This window comes from Neolamprologus multifasciatus, chromosome 7, assembly GCF_963576455.1.
Source record: "Neolamprologus multifasciatus chromosome 7, fNeoMul1.2, whole genome shotgun sequence".
NCBI classification, from domain to species: domain Eukaryota; kingdom Metazoa; phylum Chordata; class Actinopteri; order Cichliformes; family Cichlidae; genus Neolamprologus; species Neolamprologus multifasciatus.
Window position 1 is genome coordinate 43344061 of NC_140445.1, and position 19828 is coordinate 43363888.

Genomic DNA, 19828 nt, shown 5'->3' on the forward strand with positions numbered 1-19828 from the left:
CATCTTAAAGACTACAGGTGTAAGGCTTTGCAAAGTCGCTGTCCTTAGACCAACTGCTTGATCCTTTGTAATATACAGTCTATAAGAAAACCTAGAGGCATGTGGAAATGTGAAGCCTGCTCTCCCAAATATACAGAAGGATGCAATGCCAAGTTCCTCCGAGTAGTTTATCAGAGTTTTTTTTTTGTTGCACTTGGTTATTTTGTAAGAGGAAATCATCACATTTAAAGGATCCATAGGTGAACCTTCTAACAATAGAAGGGGGCAGAGTGCTTTTTCTTCTTGCTGGTCTGGCAAACAAACCATAGGTGTGAAAGTGATATCAGTTTTCTCCTTAAATCGCAGAAAGAAATCCAATCTGTATTTCAAAAATGATTCAAGTGGATTCCTGTGATGTTAATGGCCAGATTTAGCTTTTGCTGGTTGAATATTTTCAAATATCCAGCTGATACATTTAAAAATCACAAACTCTTCAAAGTCCTTATTGTCTGATTTTGTGTCATTTCCTTTTCAGTGTTCACAAACTTTATTGTGCGCAAGTATTATCAAAAATACCTTTCTGTCCGTAAAACATGCAATGGAACTGTGACCTTAATACGATTTGGTAAGGAAGTGAACAAATTACTCCCATAAAATTGGATATATATCACAGGCTTATTACAACTACCGCTGCTGCAAAAATAAAGTCGTGTTCAAAGTCCTGATGAGAGCAGTGAGAACGCTCTAAATCTTCTTGTTGTTTTATGGGTTTCTTCCACGGGGATCATGGGAACAATCCAATTTGCCCATTAATCTCATCTGGTCAAAGTCTCCAGACCTCCAGATACACCCCGGGCTAGATCAAAGATGGAGGAAACGCTGTGTGACAGTGGTACAGACTTCACCGGGACACATCAAAAAGACTGACATGGATAATCCAATTGAAATGGACACATCACCTTTAGGTGCTGCTCTGGGAGAATCGGTTTTTTCCACCTTTTTTAGACCATCATTCCTGAGTTATTAGAGTGATAGTTTGTATAAGGCTGTAAAAATAACCGTGCGTCATGCGCGAGGAATCTGAGATATTATTCACCTGTGTGGGATATGGCTATGGCGATGGGCGCTCAACATAAACAAAACACTAGTTTGATTTATTTTCTTAAAGGGTCTTTATGCTTATCAATTACACCGCTACACCATATGCCAGAGTTTTTCTCTGTTGAGCTCTACGGAGTCCTGTGAGAAAAAACATTTAAAAATCATAATGTTTATCTTTTGTGCGTAAAAGTTGTTGTTGTTGTTTTGTAGCCTGTTTTTTTCGGACTGGCACATCACCTCCATTCATCGTCATGTCCCCCGATTTTGAATCTAAGCGGGTTTGGGTATTTTTCCTGTGGTGACTGACATTGGTTAAGCGTGGAGTGTGAATCCTCCCACAGCTAGCTCCTTCTCTGCGCGCATCTCATCGGTGCGATTTGAATGAAGAGCCCATCAACTTGAACCACATCTCAGAGGTGCGGAGCTCCGGTCTGGACACGGGCCAAACCCGTCTGATGTCAAACCAGCCTGAACAGATACTCTCAGACATCTCGTTTCTTCACCTCATTCCTGAGACGGGACTCTGCCCACTCCTTGTGTAAAGCAATCTGAACCTGATAGCACAGCATCCGCGTATCTCGCCTGAGAATCTGCTCTGGACTATTAAGACAGTCGCTCTTAACCTTTTCTTCAGAAGCGCTTTGCCGCTGTGCAGAATCCCAGCCAGCCATGACTTTTACGAGCAAACCGTCTGTCCTCCGACTGTCTTGTAATACATTTTTAAAGCGAGTTTAACTCGGCGATTCAACTTTCAGCTTCTGTTTTATTAATTTTTTACTGTCATCTGTGGAAATGCTCCGTCCAGACCCATAAAGAAACAGAGTTTGGTTAATATGCACTTATTGCCAAGCGGAATATGTTTTTATTTATCTGTAGCAATCTGCTGGCTCACAGCTGAGATCGATGCGTCCTGGTGGTAAGTGTTATTATTATTTAACATTTACATATTTGTTTAAATGAAAACGCTAGTGTAAGACTTTGTGCACGTTGGTTATGTGCTATTATAATAACCTTTCAAATGTGTTGTCTTATTCTGTCATCGGTAAATTATTGGTTTAAAAAAAACAGTTCCATATGCACCCTTTTATCTTAACAAAAATGTTCCCACAGTGAGTGACTAAATTCCCCCCATGGCTTGCATAATTATTTTTGCAGCTTGTTGAATATTTGGACAGATTAGTTTCCAGGCTGAAGTCATTTGATATAATTTAATTTCTCTTTATTTGCTATCCTTCTCTTGAATCTCTAATTAATATTTGCAAAGCTCCTGTTTCCAAATTCCTTACTTCGTATCCTGTGATACTGAGATGGTATTTGGAGAGATAATTCCTTTTTTGTTGCTGCTGCTTTGTGTCTTTAATCTTCAGTGCAGCCCATCAGTCTTTCATCATCTTGTTCTGCAGGTAAAAGGGAGTGTGGACTTGTTAGGAGTGATTCCAACAGATACCCCTGAAGAATACACCCTCTAGCATTCTTATTTTATGCATTAATATAAAGTAAAGGTCTTCAATTACCTTACAAAGCTTTAATATATCCACAGCTGCCTTTACACATGTTGGGTTACATACAAAATGATTCGATTTTATCCTTTACTAAAGTGATCCAGAAACATCCCTGCAAGTGCTCATCTGTCTTGACATTTACTCTCCCACTCTACAGGTACATGGGCACCCTGGGCTCCCAGGTGATGTGCGACAACATCCCTGGACTGGTGAATAAGCAGCGCCAGCTGTGCCGCCAGTACCCCAAGGTGATGCAGGCCATCGGGGCTGGGATGAAGGACTGGATCTCAGAGTGCCAGTACCAGTTCCGCAACCACCGCTGGAACTGCAACACCACAGCCAGGGACCACAATCTGTTTGGACGTCTGCTGCTACGCAGTGAGTTTCACGAGTGTTAAAGCCAAAATACAGTAAGACCTTCATTCTACCTTAACATGAAAAAAGTAATATTTACATTAAAAAAACAAAAAAATTTAGATATAAAGTTCAAAGAAGGTCCAGGGGTTCTGCCATGAAAATGAAGGTTACATGTTGATTAGACGGCTGAGAAATTAAAAATAAACTCACACTTTAGTCTGTTTGGACCCACTTTAAAAAAAAAAGTCTTTGTGCTACTGAATCCATCAGGTGAAAGTTAAATAAAGCTGTGAACTAAATAGTTTATCAAATGTGGATAAAAGCATAATGTTGGTCACAGATGTGAATTTTTGAATAATTATTTCTTCTTTTTAAAAATATGATTATCTTCTTGCTACACACACATATATATATATATATATATATATATATATATATATGCTCATCCTTGTATTAATTATTATAAGATACAGTGAAGAGGGTACAGAGAGTTTTTATAAAGTATCAGTCTGATGGGCTGTCTTTCCCATAATCGCAGCATAGGTAAGAACACTGAAGCAGACTGCCTGCTATAGCACATGCTGGCTTACATTACCAGGTCTGCTGGCACTCCCTGAAGATGAACCACTGCATGATCATGTGTTACATCGATTTGAAAATATGTTTGACATATGTCTTTAAATTAAAGTGACAAATCTGCACAAACAAAGGTTTTAGAGTGTCGGGTAGATTTACTGCCACTCAGAAGATTTCTGGAAAACTGATAGTTGCTCTGCAGACATGCTATTTTATTGTCGACAGAGGTGGATTGCATTCCACACCTCGTCTCACTTTACAATCGTGCATTTCTCACGTCACTGCAGCCAACTGGTTTCTCCCTCATTTTCTTGTGTTGGGTTGCTATCGTGTTACTCAGTATTTTGTTTAAGGCCGGTGGACAAATGTCCTACTAAAACAATTTGCCATGGCTGGAGAAATGTATCCGTAATAATTCTGATATAATAATTCAAATAATTTATTCAACAAAAATGTCACCCAGTAACTGTTGAGAGAGAAACTCCAGCATTTGATTGGAATTTTAATTCTTAGGTGTGTTTTTTTAATTTAAACTATTGAACAGTTGATTGTAAATGTATACAAGATTAATCAGTAATAACTAATTAACTCGTTACAGTGTTATGCAGACTTCAGTGTCTGTAGAATCAGTGACTTGATGACTGATTTGGTTTCATCACAGTGTTTTGGTGTCCCTTCGATTCCCTTGGGCTGCTGTCTGAGCAGAGCTAATTACTCTCTGCTCAGCTCGTTCAAATGACAAACTGCAGAAATTTTAGACTTTTTTTGAAATAGAAGTAATCCCACCACTTTCAAGAGCTACTTCAGTTTATTAGCACTGTTTATCCTCTCTGGTGATTTGCTGGAGAAGACACTTGATTTATTGAGAGTTCCAGAAATCCAGAGAGGACACAGGCACAGTTTTTCCTCTTCATTTATTTCTGGTGAGAGTGGTGGGTGTAGGGAGTATTACAAATGACTCTTCCAAAGCGATAAAGTGTGAACAGTGTCGGAAACCAAGCGGTGAGTATCAATAAGCTGCCTGTCACCGTTTGTTACAGATTGGAGTCTGAACAAAAGCGTCCCGTCCAATTTGTCATGTGATGGCAAATCTCAGCAGCTAAAATCAGTCTGTACCTCCGACGAGGGGAAGCTGAAACATCTTCTTTCTTTCTTGTTTTTTTTTTTTAAATATATTGCCTGTGGAGGATCATCAGGACCTGGCGACCTGATGTTCCTCTCCCATGCCCCGAGATTTAACCTGTGATGCGGATCCTACGACTTAGTTTCATGTCTGGGCCTCTAATCAGCCATGTGGTATTTGGACCTCCCAGCCAGGCCCCGGCCATGTCACACAGCATTATCATGGCACACTGAGGCCCCGTCTGAAGCACCTTACTGACTTTGTTTTAACACATTTAACGTATTTAGCAGAATCCCTTATAGGTTAAATTAATTAGAATTTTTATAAGTGAATGAATTAACTCATTGCCATCAATGATATAATATAAAATATGATAACATATCTAACATTGTGTTGTTAAACCGCACAAGCAGAAAAGGTGCTTGAAATAATGTCAAGAATGTTTTTTTAAAAATGTAATTTATCAGATGAAAACATCAAGTTTGCTTCTTTAAATTACATTTTTTAATGGGGGGGGGGGGGGGGGGGGGGGGGGGGGGGGGGGTAAATAAATTGTCTTTATTTTAACAGCTGTGTACCTGAATGCTGTTTCCTATATTTATTTTTCTTACGTAGCAGAAATGTACTATCTTAGATGGAGATTTATTTGAAGTGCACACTGATGGCTCTAAATTATTATACATTGTAAGTGGCTTGTTCTTGTAAAAATAGGCTTTCATATATTTAGTTTGGCCCTGATTTCTGTCTGCAGGTGTTCCTCTCAGCTGTGATGCTGAGATCATCCTGCATTTAATTCAGCAGGTGAAAAGTGTTTCTTTTGACTTTGAGGTGAAAGCATCAGGGTTGACTTCTCTTAACATTTAGGAAACTTAAGCTTATGGATGTGATCAGTAGTTGCAGTTCTAAACACGTCACAAGTCCTTCTTTTGTTAGAATCACTGTGAGAGCATTCATGTGGGGCGATCGTGGCTTAACAGTTGGCAGTTCGTCTTTTAATCGGAAGGTTGCCGGTTCGAGCCCCGGCTCGGACAGTCTCGGTCGTTGTGTCCTTGGGCAAGACACTTCACCCGTTGCCTACTGGTGGTGGTCAGAGGGCCCGGTGGCGCCAGTGTCCGGCAGCCTCGCCTCTGTCAGTTTGCCCCAGGACAGCTGTGGCTACAATGTAGCTTGCCATCACCAGTTTGTGAATGACTGAATGTAGTGTACAGTGCTTTGGGGTCCTTAGGGACTAAGTAAAGCGCTATACAAATATAGGCCATTTGCCATTTACCATGTGTGTTACAAGTCCTTGGCAGGGGTTAGATGCAACACACACCCTTTCCCCACCTGAGCCTTTGATCCTGCTCGGATCTTTCATCAGATACATGCAGAAGGAGATAAGAGCTCCTTATCAGGGCACTGCTGGTAAATGTTAGCTGTTTATCCATCTTGGAGATGACGTATTTTTTCATGCTTTGAATAAAAGCCTATAGCAGACAGCAACAGACATGGGTGTAACAGGTAACAGTGGCAGCAAAACATTTAAAGGGTTTTTAGATTTGTTACTGTAACTGTGGCATCAGTGAGGTTCTATTAGAAATGGAGAGAAGCATATCTGCAACTTTTTTTTAATGCTGGTCTTTTGACTCTGTCTGGATTAATTGCTATCCTAACATCTGCAGTTTCTGGGAAAACACATAGAAATTTTGGTGCATGTGGATTGATCATGTATCCTATATATCGTACCATATATACAGTAGGCGGCTGACTGATCCACTCTCAACAATCGGGAAAAATAACAATTCTCAATTATAAATGATGTTACTGAATGCATTTGTGGCAGATGTGTAAATGTCAATCATTTTAGGGGGTACAAAATAAAAAATAAAAAATAAAGCTGATGCAGAAGTGTCAAAAATGCAGTCTGAGGATTCCCCACAGACTATGATATGAAAATTCCAAGATTTAAAGAGTAAACATATTTACAGCCCAGTGCAAAAAAAGGAAATTTAGAGAATAAAGGGCATTTCCAGTATTACTCATCTTTGACAGGTGGTTACTTGTTTGTGCTGAGCATCTGATTATATTAGAGGAAACTAAGTACAATTTCATTTTTTCCAATCAGTAAATTTTATTTTACAGTAAGCCTGTTTTTTCCACTAGCCAATATTGGCGTCTTATTTGTTATTACAGTGAGTTACAGCTGTGCCTTGCTAAACTAGCTAGTTTACCAGCACTAGTGTTAACTGACAAATGAGACACTCCCACAAATAGCTGAAATCAACAAGGTTTTTGGCTCCTGTTTACCGGTATTTGGGTAAAAACTGAGTAATTAAATTTTTTTTCTTTGCATAATAAAAAAACAATTCTCTCTGTGAAGGTAGCCGTGAGGTGGCCTTTGTCTACGCTATCTCCTCAGCTGGAGTTGTTTACACACTGGCCCAAGCCTGCAGCCAAGGTGAGTTGGATTCCTGCTCCTGTGATCCCACCAAGAAGGGCTCATCACAGGATGCCAAAGGCTCCTTCAACTGGGGAGGCTGTAGTGACCATGTGGAGCATGCCATACGCTTCAGCCAAGCCTTCGTGGATGCCAAGGAGAGGAAGGAGAGGGATGCCCGTGCACTCATGAACCTGCACAACAACAGAGCTGGCAGGAAGGTGAGGAAGCACTGAATAGATAACTGACTTCAAAGTCCTTCAGTTTGGCCTGAGACACTAAAATTACATAACTTTTACATTTTCATCCAATATTTTAAGAATCTCAGAAATAGAAACACATTGATAAAACGCTGAAAATGAATTTGACTGTTTTTAGATCTACATAACATCATTACATTTGTATCTTGGGCTTTAAAATCTTAAATTAGTACCATTCACTCACCAGTTCTACTAAATCTGTTTACTGTTGTGCTCCCCAGGCTGTGAAGCGCTTCATGACACTGGAGTGTAAATGTCATGGTGTCAGTGGGTCATGTAGCATCAGGACCTGCTGGTTGGCCATGGCTGACTTCCGCCGCACAGGTGACCATCTACGGAAAAGGTACAACGGTGCTGTGCAGGTTGCAGTGAATCAGTATGGCACAGGCTTTACGGCCGCTCATACACACTTCAAACGTCCCAGCAAGAATGACCTCGTCTACTTGGAGGACTCACCAGACTACTGCATACGGGACCACGAGTCAGGTAAACACTGACCTTTACCATTTGGATCAATTGGATCCCAGTAAGCAGTGAGTGGAAAACGTACCTGTCAAAGACACATAAACATCCAGTTCAGACCATTTAGAGGTTTGTTTAATCACTTCCAAATTACATGCTGAAAAATGTTGATTTGTAATCTGGTCAAACAAGCCTAAATGCTCTAATTTACTCAATTTAATTAACCAGATCAAAACCAGAGTAAAGACTCTGGAACTTAAGTGCATCACTTGAACAGCACAGCTGGTTGGTATCCTTAAAAGAGGAGGTGGTGTGAACAGATTTTCATATGCTTGATTTCAAGTAGCTGATTGAACTGCATCTCTAAAACACTTCTACTTTTACTGTCACCATTGTGTACCAGAACGTGTTAAAGTGGGGTTTTTTTGTTTTGTTTTTTTTCCCCATGACTTTTCTGGGACCAAAGCACACACACCTAACAAACCCACCTCCACCCGCACCTGTAGTCCCAGTGGACCGCTGTTCACACCGTCATACTGATATTTAATGGTGCATTCGATCCAGTTGGAAGTTAGAAATTTGAAAGCTGGCAATTCCAGCTTTCAGAATGAGTGAAACATGCGTTACTCACACTGCCAAGTCTAAACAATCCACACTGGTGAGTGTGAAAAAGCACTCTTCTTTTGGCAGGCAACTTCTTGCCATGTCAGCAGTACCATACATGTACTGACAAAAACACACTTTGAGTCTTTCATACACAATATACAGCCGAGGACTGTTTCATAGACCCACTGTCTGTGTCAAGCAGTCACTGTGATGTCAACCATTGGTTTCGAAGTCTGCTTCAGTGTTAGGTTTTTGGCTACTGCCATGTTAAACGCTAACTCTAATTAGTATACTGAGTAACAGACTAGCAGTTTTCTATAATTGTAGTGTAACTCGCTACAACTGAAAACAAATTTCTTGGGTGGGCTGCACCGCACAGCAGACCTTATTATTTGTCAGATAATTCCATTACAAATACTCCAGAATGAGCCTCTTCACCGTGTTAGTGCAACAAAGGCACAAACGGGCTGTAAACATGTTTATTTCTGTTGGTCATTTTAACACGGCGAGTCTATGAGCACTGATTACTTTTGGAGCCAGATTCAGAGGATCTTCTGTTTTTTGCAGCTTAGGAATATTTTTCAGCCACCGAGGCTGTTAGTGAATGTTTCAAAGTGCAAAAATGTTATTTTGCTGTCCTGTTTCTCAAAACTTCAAGGAAGCAAAAAATGTTTTTTCCTTTGCCGTTCAGATTTGAAGAAGCATCCACACTGAAAACTGATCTTTAACTTTAGATGACATAAGATGTAATTGTGTTTCAGCAACTACGGTGGCTCTGGATGTCTGTGTCATAAGCGTGTTTGTGTGAGGGCAATCTGTGTTCATGTATATGTAAAGCTACAATAGCAGAGCAAGCGTGAGAAAGAAAATGTTTGCGTTTGAAAAGCTTATGAGAGAATGAAGATAAAGGCCATGAGAGAGTGTCTTGAGGTGGAGGTGAATGCCTGACAGGCGGCAGATGATCCGTGGCGATCGGGTGTCAGCCAGTTTAAGACCCATTACACACTTCTGTAGGCTGAAATCTTAGAGGACTACACATCATTATAAATCACCAGTGCTGGAGAAACACACACACACACACACACACACACACACACACACACACACACACACACACACCTGAGGGCATGATTGGCCTGCAAAACGGGAGAGATTTCAGTGGCAGAAACACCAAACACACACATTTCAGAGGTGTGTGTGTGTACCGAAATACTCCACCCAGACATAATTTCTTTCTTTTTTACAATTTAAACATTCATTGAGAAATTTAGAAGTGAAAGACTTCCTGGGAGGTAGGAGCAGTGAATATTCTCATGAGCAAAAACATACTTTTTTAATCTCACTAAAACGTGAAAGTTTTTTTTTCTGTTATTTTTGTTGTGTTATTTGTTTGTTTTTTTGCTTTCTGTTAGTGACTGATGTTAGCTGTAACTTTCACCACCATGTGGCACTGTTTTTGAATGAGTGCTGTTGTTTTATCCTGTGACGCCTCTTATTACAACTCCATCAATACGAGAGTGTTTTTATTAACTTGGCTGGCTGAATCTCTCCACTATTGGTGGACAAATTGGTGTTACACAAATGTCCAGCCGTGCTGTATTTATTATTGTAAAACAGCTCAGTACATCTGTGTGCTGTATTTCAGCCCAGTGCATAGACGTTTGTACATGAAGTCAGGCAGGTTGATTCCTGACACTGTGTTGGTAGTTTTGAAAGTTTTAAGCTATTTAAGTGCCCTTAAAGATTTTCACTCAATTCACATGAAACCACCCAACCCAGAAAAATAAAACAATAGTAATAAAAACAGTTCAAACTGTTTTGTGATGCTTTAGCACAGTGACATACCTATTCCATTATTATTTCTGACTTTATTTCTGACTAATGGGATCTGTCATTACAGATTTTTGCGGATTCCAAAGAACTATAATTGACAGCATATACTAAGAAAAATGAACTTTTATCATAAAATATCATTTCCACGCTCAAAGAAATGATTAAACTGCTGTACATCACATGATCGTCTCTCTTAAATAACTGAAAATAAAGAATAATGAGTTTTACCACAGCAAACAAAAGCAGGTGCAGCAGATTTAGAGAATAAAACAAATGCAAGTGGATGGATGTGACAAACATCTTATTTAAATACATATATGCACAAAATGTTATGAATAAATTATTATTGCATTCTGTCAGTACTTTATATGAACCTGTTATCACTGAAAATCCTTCAGAAACTGCTATCGGATCGAACAGTTTTTGGCTGGTGGGAATTCAGAGAACATGGCACATGTGCGATTAATTTCTCGTGTGGCTCAAACCAGGGCTGCGTACCATTGCAGGCAACTGACCACCAAAGAAAGCAATTAAATAAAAACTGTCAGTTGACAGTATCCACAGCCGCAGCCTCGTTGCACCTGATGAGTGGAGAAGCCAAACTTTCCTTCTGAGAGAAACTTTCAGAAGAGCTTTGAATGTGAACCAGTGGCAGCAGGTTTATTCACTGCATACAACACAATAATAACTGCAGCTCATTAACAGCTGTGCAGTCTATCAAGTTTTAAGTTCAGTTTTGGCTTCACAGCTGTTAATAGTACAAGGTAACTGAGTTTTGTATCTCAGTGATGCTTTTGTTTTGGCTTTCAGCTCCTGATTTACGTCTGCCTCTCTCTAAGAGATCAAACTCACCCCCGGCTGGGCTGTGGTAGTTTTTGTTCACAAGAAGTAAAACTATGAAGTTGTTCTTCAGAAGATTAGATTTCCTTTTGATGCTTATATGAAACACACAAAACCCTTAGATGGTCTGTAGAACTGTAGATCCTCTGACTGCTTGTGCACAGGATCTTCTAGGAATGGTGATTCTGTTTTCCAGAGAATTGATGGGTCAGTGGTTTTGAACATGTTGATATCTTCTCTCAAATATAAGATACTCTTATTAGATCTGTAGTGAAGGTTACAGTGGCAGGGTACTCAAATAAGGCATGAACCACTTTCCTGACATTGAAAACTCAGGTTTAAATCTGAAGTTACTGCACTAAGCACCTAATCCTGCTTTGTCTAAAGGCCCCTGGAGGTCTTAGGCCCTGCTTTTGGGAACAAGTTGAGGCATTACAGCAGACATGGAAGTTTTATGGGATGTGTACATGTAAGCAGGGTGAGGTTACGCACACACGCACACACATACACACACACACACACACACACAGTGGGCCTCTCATGAGAACGTAACATACGCCTTCTTTAAAGACCAACTCCCATGAGACAACCACAGACTTACAAACTTGCTCTCAATCATAACATGTACTGTATGTAGAGTCACCTGCTCCCTCTTTTTGGTCGCACAACCATGAAAAGTAATCAGCCTTTCTCCCAACACACACAGACACACACACACACGTGCACGCGCTCTGAAAGACATGCAAACTCGCCTTCAATCATGGAAAGAAACAGACTAAATCTGTTCTCACACACAAACCACAAACAGGCTCGGGGCCCACAGAGATAGCGAGACGGCCCCTCTGTGCCTCTTTAAAGTGTGAAATCAATTTCCCTCAGCCCTGAGGCTCAGGTGCTAAACTCATCTCTCGGCGCCCCCTCATCTTAATTCAATAAGCAGACGCAGGGCGATCGAGGGCTGTGAGGAAGACTCTGGCCGTGATGTCACCCCTAGCAGCGCTGCATACTTTGGATGACGGGCGGGCACGCTGCCAGAGAGGGGAGGGCTTCGGGTCATGTCCAGACATATTACCTGGCGAGGGAATGGTGCAGAAGGAGCGTACACGTAGAGCGAAGCAGAATGTAAACACGAGCAAATTCCAGAACAATGTTTGAGATGGTACTTGAAGCCAATTTTTTCTAAACCTTTATTTATACAGGAGAAGTCAGCAGAACACACACATGCATTCTTTTTCAGTAACACTTGTGCTTTACAGTCAGACAGTAACAGTCACACCTGCCCAGCAGAGCAGCAGTCCTCTGCTGGCTGAACATCTGCAGCTCAACAGCACTAAAGTTCAGATGTTTCACAGCAGCTTTATCAAGATGTTAAAGTGAAAAGGCTGCGAGATTAAAAGCTACAAAAGACTGCAGCGTTATCGGTTAGACAAGAACTACTTTGATCATAAAAAGCTTTTTCTCAAGCTTCACATCAACAAAATCTAAATTGTGGAAACGATCTTGTTTTTTTTTTTAAACCACCAGTAAATGGACCAAACATAAACAATTTCAAAAACAAAAAAGTAAAGTAAATAAAGACTTAAATGCAAGCTGTTTGAACTAGCAAATATATGAGCACCATGTTCTTCAAGGACTTAGTCAGTCATCAGTTTTACTGCCGTGCAAAGGTGCACATCCCCTAATGGCTGTGACCTTTTTCAGCACATATCTTATTGTTATAACAGTCTTTTCTACTGTAATATGATCCATCAGGTCAGTCCAAGATATCTAATATCCCCAGGTTCAGCTCCTGCCAGGACATGGCTCATTCCATATAAAATCAGTCAAATCTGAAAAGATTCATTCATGACTCTCTCAGAATATGCTCTTCATTCTGCTAATAATTAGAATAATTGACACATTTGAAGAAGTCACACAATATTTTAGCCTCTGTCCTGTAGACCTCTGTCAACCTGCATAGGGCTGGGTTGAAATTTGGTACTTTTTCCACTTGATTTTTTCCAGCTTTTCAGATTTTTTTTATATTCTCAAGTAGTGTGTCTTTTGTGCTGTCTCCATCCCTTTTAGTTTATTCCGGGGGGGGGGGGGGGGGGGGGGGGGGGGCAGGCAGTGATTTTCCATGGAACGACCTACGTGTCCAAGACGACTCAACTAAGAGGCATCTGAGAGGCATCATGGTCAGATGGCTAAACAACCTCCTCGGGCTCCTTTCGATGCTTCGACGAGGAGCAGCAGCTTGACTCGGTCTCTCCTGAATGACAGTCATTCAACTCATAAAATGAAGAAAAGATGTGAATGAGAATTCAGAAGGAAAGGCTGATTGCACTTTCACTAATGTGTGTAATTATGCAACAAGATATTGAACAGAATTATAGAGAAGAGTTGTAAGCTGCACATATCTGACAGATATATGGATATTTTGAATAGCATTACCAGCTCTGTGATGACTCGTTAAAAAGTCGATATTTTATAAAAGCCAGGCCGCGTGAATCTTGTTACAATTTAGCGCTCTGAAGGCTTCCTGGACGTCTGCTGAGCATGAAATCAAAAACCGTGAAAGAGTATGACTTCAGCGCAGATTGTGTCACAAAAGCGTCCATTCCCATGTGTTTTATTTTGGCTGAAATCATAGGGATGATCCTTTCCCACACCCGGCGCATCTGTGTTTGTTGTGCTGCTATCAAAGAGAAGTTATCTGGAGATCTAGACACAATAACCCAAACGCTCTGCTCACAGCGGTTAGATAGAAACGTGTGAGATTCTGTTGGGCTTGATCATCCAAAGCAGACTGAAAACACTCCTCTTGCTCATGTTTAACATCAGTGGATCAAAGCAGCTGATACTGCTAAAAAAAAAAAGTCCCTCTAAAAACTCCTGTGGATGGTTTTCAGTCAAATCTGCAGGCCTACACAGCTCCATCATAAATTGAGCTCCAGCTATTCCTTCTGCATACAAAGCTCGGGTACGTTAACTGTGTTTGTGGCGATGTAAAGTGTGTGTGTGGGTAACTGGAGTTGGGATTCAGGAGAAAGTGAGTGTGTACAGTATCTGTGTGTGTGTGTGTGTGTGGGCGATGGATGTCTCCTGTAAAATGAACAACTGATGAAGTGTGGGAGTGCAGGCTGATGGCTCCTATCATCAATCTCTCATCTCACTTTCGTTCATCTTACTTATCTCCCCCCCCCAACAATCTCATCTTCACCGTACTGGCATTATACTCTGCTCCTATTGGCTTCTAAAAACTAATAGAACCGTTCTAATTGGCCAAATTGTGGCTCAACTGCTGCCAAGTCACATTCCACAATGCTATAGTCCATTTTTTAAGCATCAGTACCATTACCTTCATGAACACTTTTCCTTTATTCCTTTAGGACGTCCCAGTTATTTCCCAGCAGGGTTGTCACTTCTTAAACTAGAAATCACAGGCAGTGTAGGTGTGAAACTGTTCCATCAGTAAATCTCCTTTTGGAAGGAAACTACTGAAACATGTTTTTGCTTTTAGTGAGTATAAATGTCATTCAGTGGAAAACTGCAGTAGGAAGTGATCAGAAAGGCAGATCCTTCTACTGTAGTATGATAGATTATGATACTGGTGGGAAAAACACTTTTCAAGGTAAATACAGACTTTTCCTCATTTTTTTAAGAACCTTTAATTATGAAGTAGACTTAAACTTGGCATTTTACACTATGTAGCGATAAAGCAGAATAAAGTTTACATCTAATGATTATAATTTTGATTATGTCCATGTTTTTAGTTTCAGCGCTCGGGAGCAGCTCCTTGTCTTTCTCTTGACTTATAAGATCACATTTTGTGGTCAACTTGAAAGAAAGGCTGATGTGTAATATAAAAGTGAGGTCAGAGGTTAAATGTGACATTTTAAATCTTTATGCCATTCTTGCTATACGTTGACAATACACAGCACACACAGCACAAACTAAGAATCATAGTTTCTACAGCTTTTTGTCAGTTTTCTACCAATAAATCATTGAGTTCACCTTGAAGACCTTGGTTGAAGTATTGTTAACTTGTCCCCAGTCTACCTCCCCTAAAAAGTATCAGAGTTGTCAGAATTAATTTAAAACTTTTTTAGCTATTGTGTTTACAGACACGCAAACACTATGCATGCTGTCAGAACATCCTGTCCGTCGAGGCGTGGACTCCGCTCTTGCCAGGTGGGGCCTCGATGTATCAGACTTGGGTGTCCGGATGGGACAGATGAGATCTAAGAAATTTGGAGGCTATGTCAACACCTCATACTCATTGTTGTGCTTCCCAAACCATTCCTGAAACACTGTTAAATGACCGAGGATGCATTATCCTGCTGAAAGAAGTCAGAGCCATTGGGGGGGGGGGGGGGATACCATCATCTGCAACCATGCTTAGGCAGGTGGTATAAGACCCACATGGATGGGAGGACCCAAGTTTTTCCAGCAGAACATAGCCCAGAGCGTCACACTGCCCCCACAAGCTTGCCTTCTTCCCATAGTGCATCTTGGTGCACTACTTCCCATAGTGCATAGTGTTTCCCAGGTAAGTGACGCATATGGACGCGGCCATTCACATGGTGCAAGAGAAAAACCTGAATCATCAAACTGGCAGCCCATCACCCTTTCTCTAGTTTGCCAAAGTTCCTTCCTTGGACCAGTTTTGGTAGATACTGACCACTGCAGACCAGGAACACCCCACCAGTCGCAGTTTTGGAGATGTTGTGACCCAGTCGTCTACCCATCACAATTTGACCCCACCTACCTCTAACACATTAGTTTGGAAGACAAAGTGTTTGCACTCTCTACTAAACTAGTGTTCGGTGTTTATGTTCCTTTGATACATTGTCTAAGTTTTGATTTTCCACTGTTAATAACTTGTGTTCTCATCATTAGGGTGGGTCCCACAGATCAAAAACTCATTTTAAATTAATAGTCATACTGTGCTAAATTTATTCTCACTGACCGCGTCTCATTTGCTCTCTCTCCAGGGTCGATGGGGACAGGTGGGCGGGTCTGCAACCGGACATCCCGAGGTGTAGATGGCTGTGAAGTGATGTGCTGTGGCCGTGGCTACGACACGTCTCGCGTCAGCCGCACAACCAAGTGCGAGTGCAAGTTCCAGTGGTGCTGTGCAGTCCACTGCCGTGACTGCCACCAGCAGGTCGACGTGCACACCTGTAAGGGCCAGACGTGACCTCGCCACCACTAAACGTGACTGACGCCTCATATCGGGCATCCAGAGTCCCCCCGTTCCTCCTCAGCTCTATATGACGTCTTGTTACGACAATCTAACTGATAATCTCGAGTCTGTCTTTAGTTCTGAGCCCTCTGAAGGCCTGTTAGGTTTTCAGACACTTTTTTTCTTTTCCTCCTCACCAAAAAAATTCAAGTCTTTTTCTTCTTTTGGATGCTACGTGGAATGAACTTCCAGACTCAGAGACATTTAAAGCCTGACTGCTGAATGTCTGTAGCTGTTACTTTGAGAATGTATCAGTCAAATCATGCTTCAGATTCCTGCTGAACCAACACAAAAAATACTATTGAGACTAACAGGCTAGCATTTGATCTGCTGGCTCCAGTTGTGACGGTCTGGAGATGAACTGTTGCTTAAACAGGCCCCAAGGACTGACCAAGTATATACTGAAATATAACTTAAATTATGTGTAATATCTTTTATAGTTTTGTTGAATCAACATGCATGGAGGTTTTTGGCCTGCTCCTGTGAAGCCTTCAACACCTCTAGTTTAACACATAGCAGCTCTCCACACAGTTTATCACCTTGTTGTTTAGATTTGTTCTCGTGGCACCTTACACTTGTCAGCAAACCATTTACAACATAAAGTACGACCAGCGTTCTTTTCCCCTGCGTGCTTTCGGTGTAAGCTGTTGTCACGCCAGTCTCATTCAACATAGCGTATCACAAGCTTCTCTCTCGCTTACTGTCTGCTCATTAGAGGCTTTCTGCTCCAGAGGTACCACCATATGCACAGAACATGGTCCTTCAGCTGTTTTCTCTCTCCATCATTAAATCTCCTTACTTAGTAGAAAACAGCAGCTGGAAAATGAGTGGGCACTGTCATTTGACTCAGAAACAGTGCAAAATTAATGCGGGCAGGACCTACATCAATTTCACTAACACAAACTTACATACTTACGGTACTCCCAACATCAAAATCCCCAGTTGGCACTAATGTAGGACATTAGTTCCAACTAACATTTCATATTAGCATCTTCTCCAAGTCTTTTAAAAAGGCTAGAATTAAACCATAATGTTGATAACAGACATAGCATCTTACTGTATTTACGAGGAAAGTTTTACATTTATGATCTTATATTTTTAAGTATCTACAGGGATTCTGTTTGAATGATCATTTTCTTTTGGGTGCTCCCTTTAGAAGTCCTAACAGAAGATCAGCATCATCTCACCCTAACTCTAGCATTCTCTTCTGCAACACCAACCTTCTCCATATCCTCCTTCACTGCATCCATGAATCTTCTCTGTGCTCCATATTCAGCATTCTTCATCCAGTATATCCACCATCTCTCCTCTGCCCATGTCCAAACCATCTCAACCCTGCCTCTCTAACTTTGTCTCCAAAATGCTCAACCCTCTGATATAATAGTTTAATCCTGGTCATTCACAATGGAAAATATTTCAACTCAACCTCTTTCAGTTTTACCTCCTTTGTTAGTCCCACCATCTCCAAACTGCATCGTAGTAGGTCTCACTACCTTCTTGTAAGTCTGGGTGATTTGTATCCCCGTGTTACAAATCACCCAACACTTATCTCCACCCTGCCTGCACTCTCTTCTTTTGCACTCTCTATTGCTTTGCAGGCTATTTAAAGCAGCTTCACTGCTCTACCCGTTCCCTTCTCTTCCACACACTTGGATTCTGTCTACTGACTTTCATCCCTCTTCTCTCCAGCGCATACCTCCACCCGTTCCCCACTTTCACTACAGATCAGTGCCATCTGTCAACCTCTCCATCATCACTGCAAACAAGAAAGGGTTCAGTCAATCCCTGACCTTGAACCTATCTGGCACTCTTACAGTCCTCCTACGTCCTTCAGCAGCTTCACATAATCCTCTGACACTCCTCGTGCAGTACCACAGTGCCTCTCTTGGGCCCTTATATCCTTCTCTAGGTCCACAAAGACGCAGTGCTACTCCCTTTGACCTCCTCTATACTTCTGTCAACACTCTCAAAGCAAACATATTTGTAGTGCACTCTCTCAGCAGAATGCTGCTCACTCATCATTACCTCTCTTCATAACTTAGCTTTAACAACTCTTTCCCATTGCTTTGAGATATAATTCATCAGCGTTATCCCTCTGTGTTACAGCTCTGCACATCAGCCTTGTTCTGGAAAATCACTATAAGTAACTGATCATTAAGATAGTCTAAGGGGTATTGTAGTCAACATCTTGGTAAAATAAATGCTTGAAAAACCAATTAAAATATCTAGAACTAGAAAAAAAACAATCAGAAATGCTTTTTCTTGTAGTTAAAATGCTCATTTTGTCATTGTTTCTTAGAAATGTGTTAATAACTAGGACCTCTGTTTACATTTCACTGTTATTGTGCCTGCTACCAATATTAGATTAAGGAGTAATATTCAAGCAGGACTCGAAATCAAACATCATCAGTGACAAACAGGACAGACGGCGGCCTGAGCAGTCATTATACACTGAGGAATACAAGTAAAGCAAACTAGCAGCTGTTCTCACCAGTTGCTTCATTAGATGTAATACATGTCCTGTCTGTAAATTGCACATCAGCTGTGTAAGATTAAAATATAAGCCTTACAACTGAACTCTACAGAATAAATGGTTTAAACTCACACTGTGTCCAGATTTAAAGAGTCTCATGAACAAAAACACATGAATAGTTTCTGATTTCTCTGACTAGTGTTCTGTTAACTGGACAAACTTCTCAAGCAGCTTGTTTAGCTAGATTAATGCACCCTGGTGATGAGGTCTGTGTCACAGTTCATCATTAAGATGCATTGCTTTGGCACCTTGTGGAAGCTGGTACACATCCAGACATGCTTGAGCATTGCTTAGGTCGTTTCTGTGGGAAGGAAATCACAGTGGAGACGATCTGCATAACTAATGACGTCACCAACCCTAAGGGACCAGCAAGTCCTTGAATGGCGCAAATATGCAGAACCAGTTCAGGACTGGGCACTGGGTTAGTGGGAAAGGACCTGAGTTGTTGACTTGTATTCAGAGCTATATCTGGGATGTCTAAGTCAGACAGCACATGCAAGCTTGGTTAGCAAGCAGTTACTATTAAACATATCACTCACAATACCTGCAACACAAACTTTTTACACCACACTGAAAGCCACAACAACTGTCTGATAATTCCATCAAAACGCTCCAACCGTCACCAACAGTGAGTGGACTGCAAATGGAAGCAGGCTTGCACAACAGCTTAAGCTTTGCTGTTCAAATGTATCCCACAACTTTTAGAAACTATAGAGAAATAAAACTGTTTGTTGTACCAGGCTGTGAATGTGTCTTCTAATGCTGTTTAGTTGAGCATTTTACCATCAAACTTGATGACGACGGACTTGCAATAGGCGACAGCCTGAAGTGGAGCTTCAGCAGTTGCAGGAACAACTTTTCCACTGTGGAGTGAGCTTTTAGTTTGAGAATGAAAGCTCCAAATATGTGATGGATCCTGCAGAGAAACAAAACCCAGCCGGTTGTATCTGGTGGTGCTGGTATCAAGGTCAGCTGATTTCACAGTATGTGGGGCAGCCAGTAAAAACACTGCA

At 41.1% G+C, this 19828-nt stretch overlaps 1 protein-coding gene across 1 annotated transcript; it reads left to right on the forward strand.

Annotated features, from left to right (window-relative positions):
• Positions 1 to 18: 18 nt before the first annotated feature.
• Positions 19 to 18886, forward strand: wnt2 (wingless-type MMTV integration site family member 2). The gene is made up of 5 exons (XM_085165251.1): positions 19 to 1996; positions 2740 to 2960; positions 6998 to 7275; positions 7536 to 7800; positions 16032 to 18886. Exons 1-5 carry the CDS (start codon positions 1914 to 1916, stop codon positions 16235 to 16237), a joined length of 1053 nt encoding a protein of 350 aa, XP_085021377.1. The 5' UTR covers positions 19 to 1913; the 3' UTR covers positions 16238 to 18886.
• The last annotated feature ends 942 nt before the right edge of the window (positions 18887 to 19828 follow it).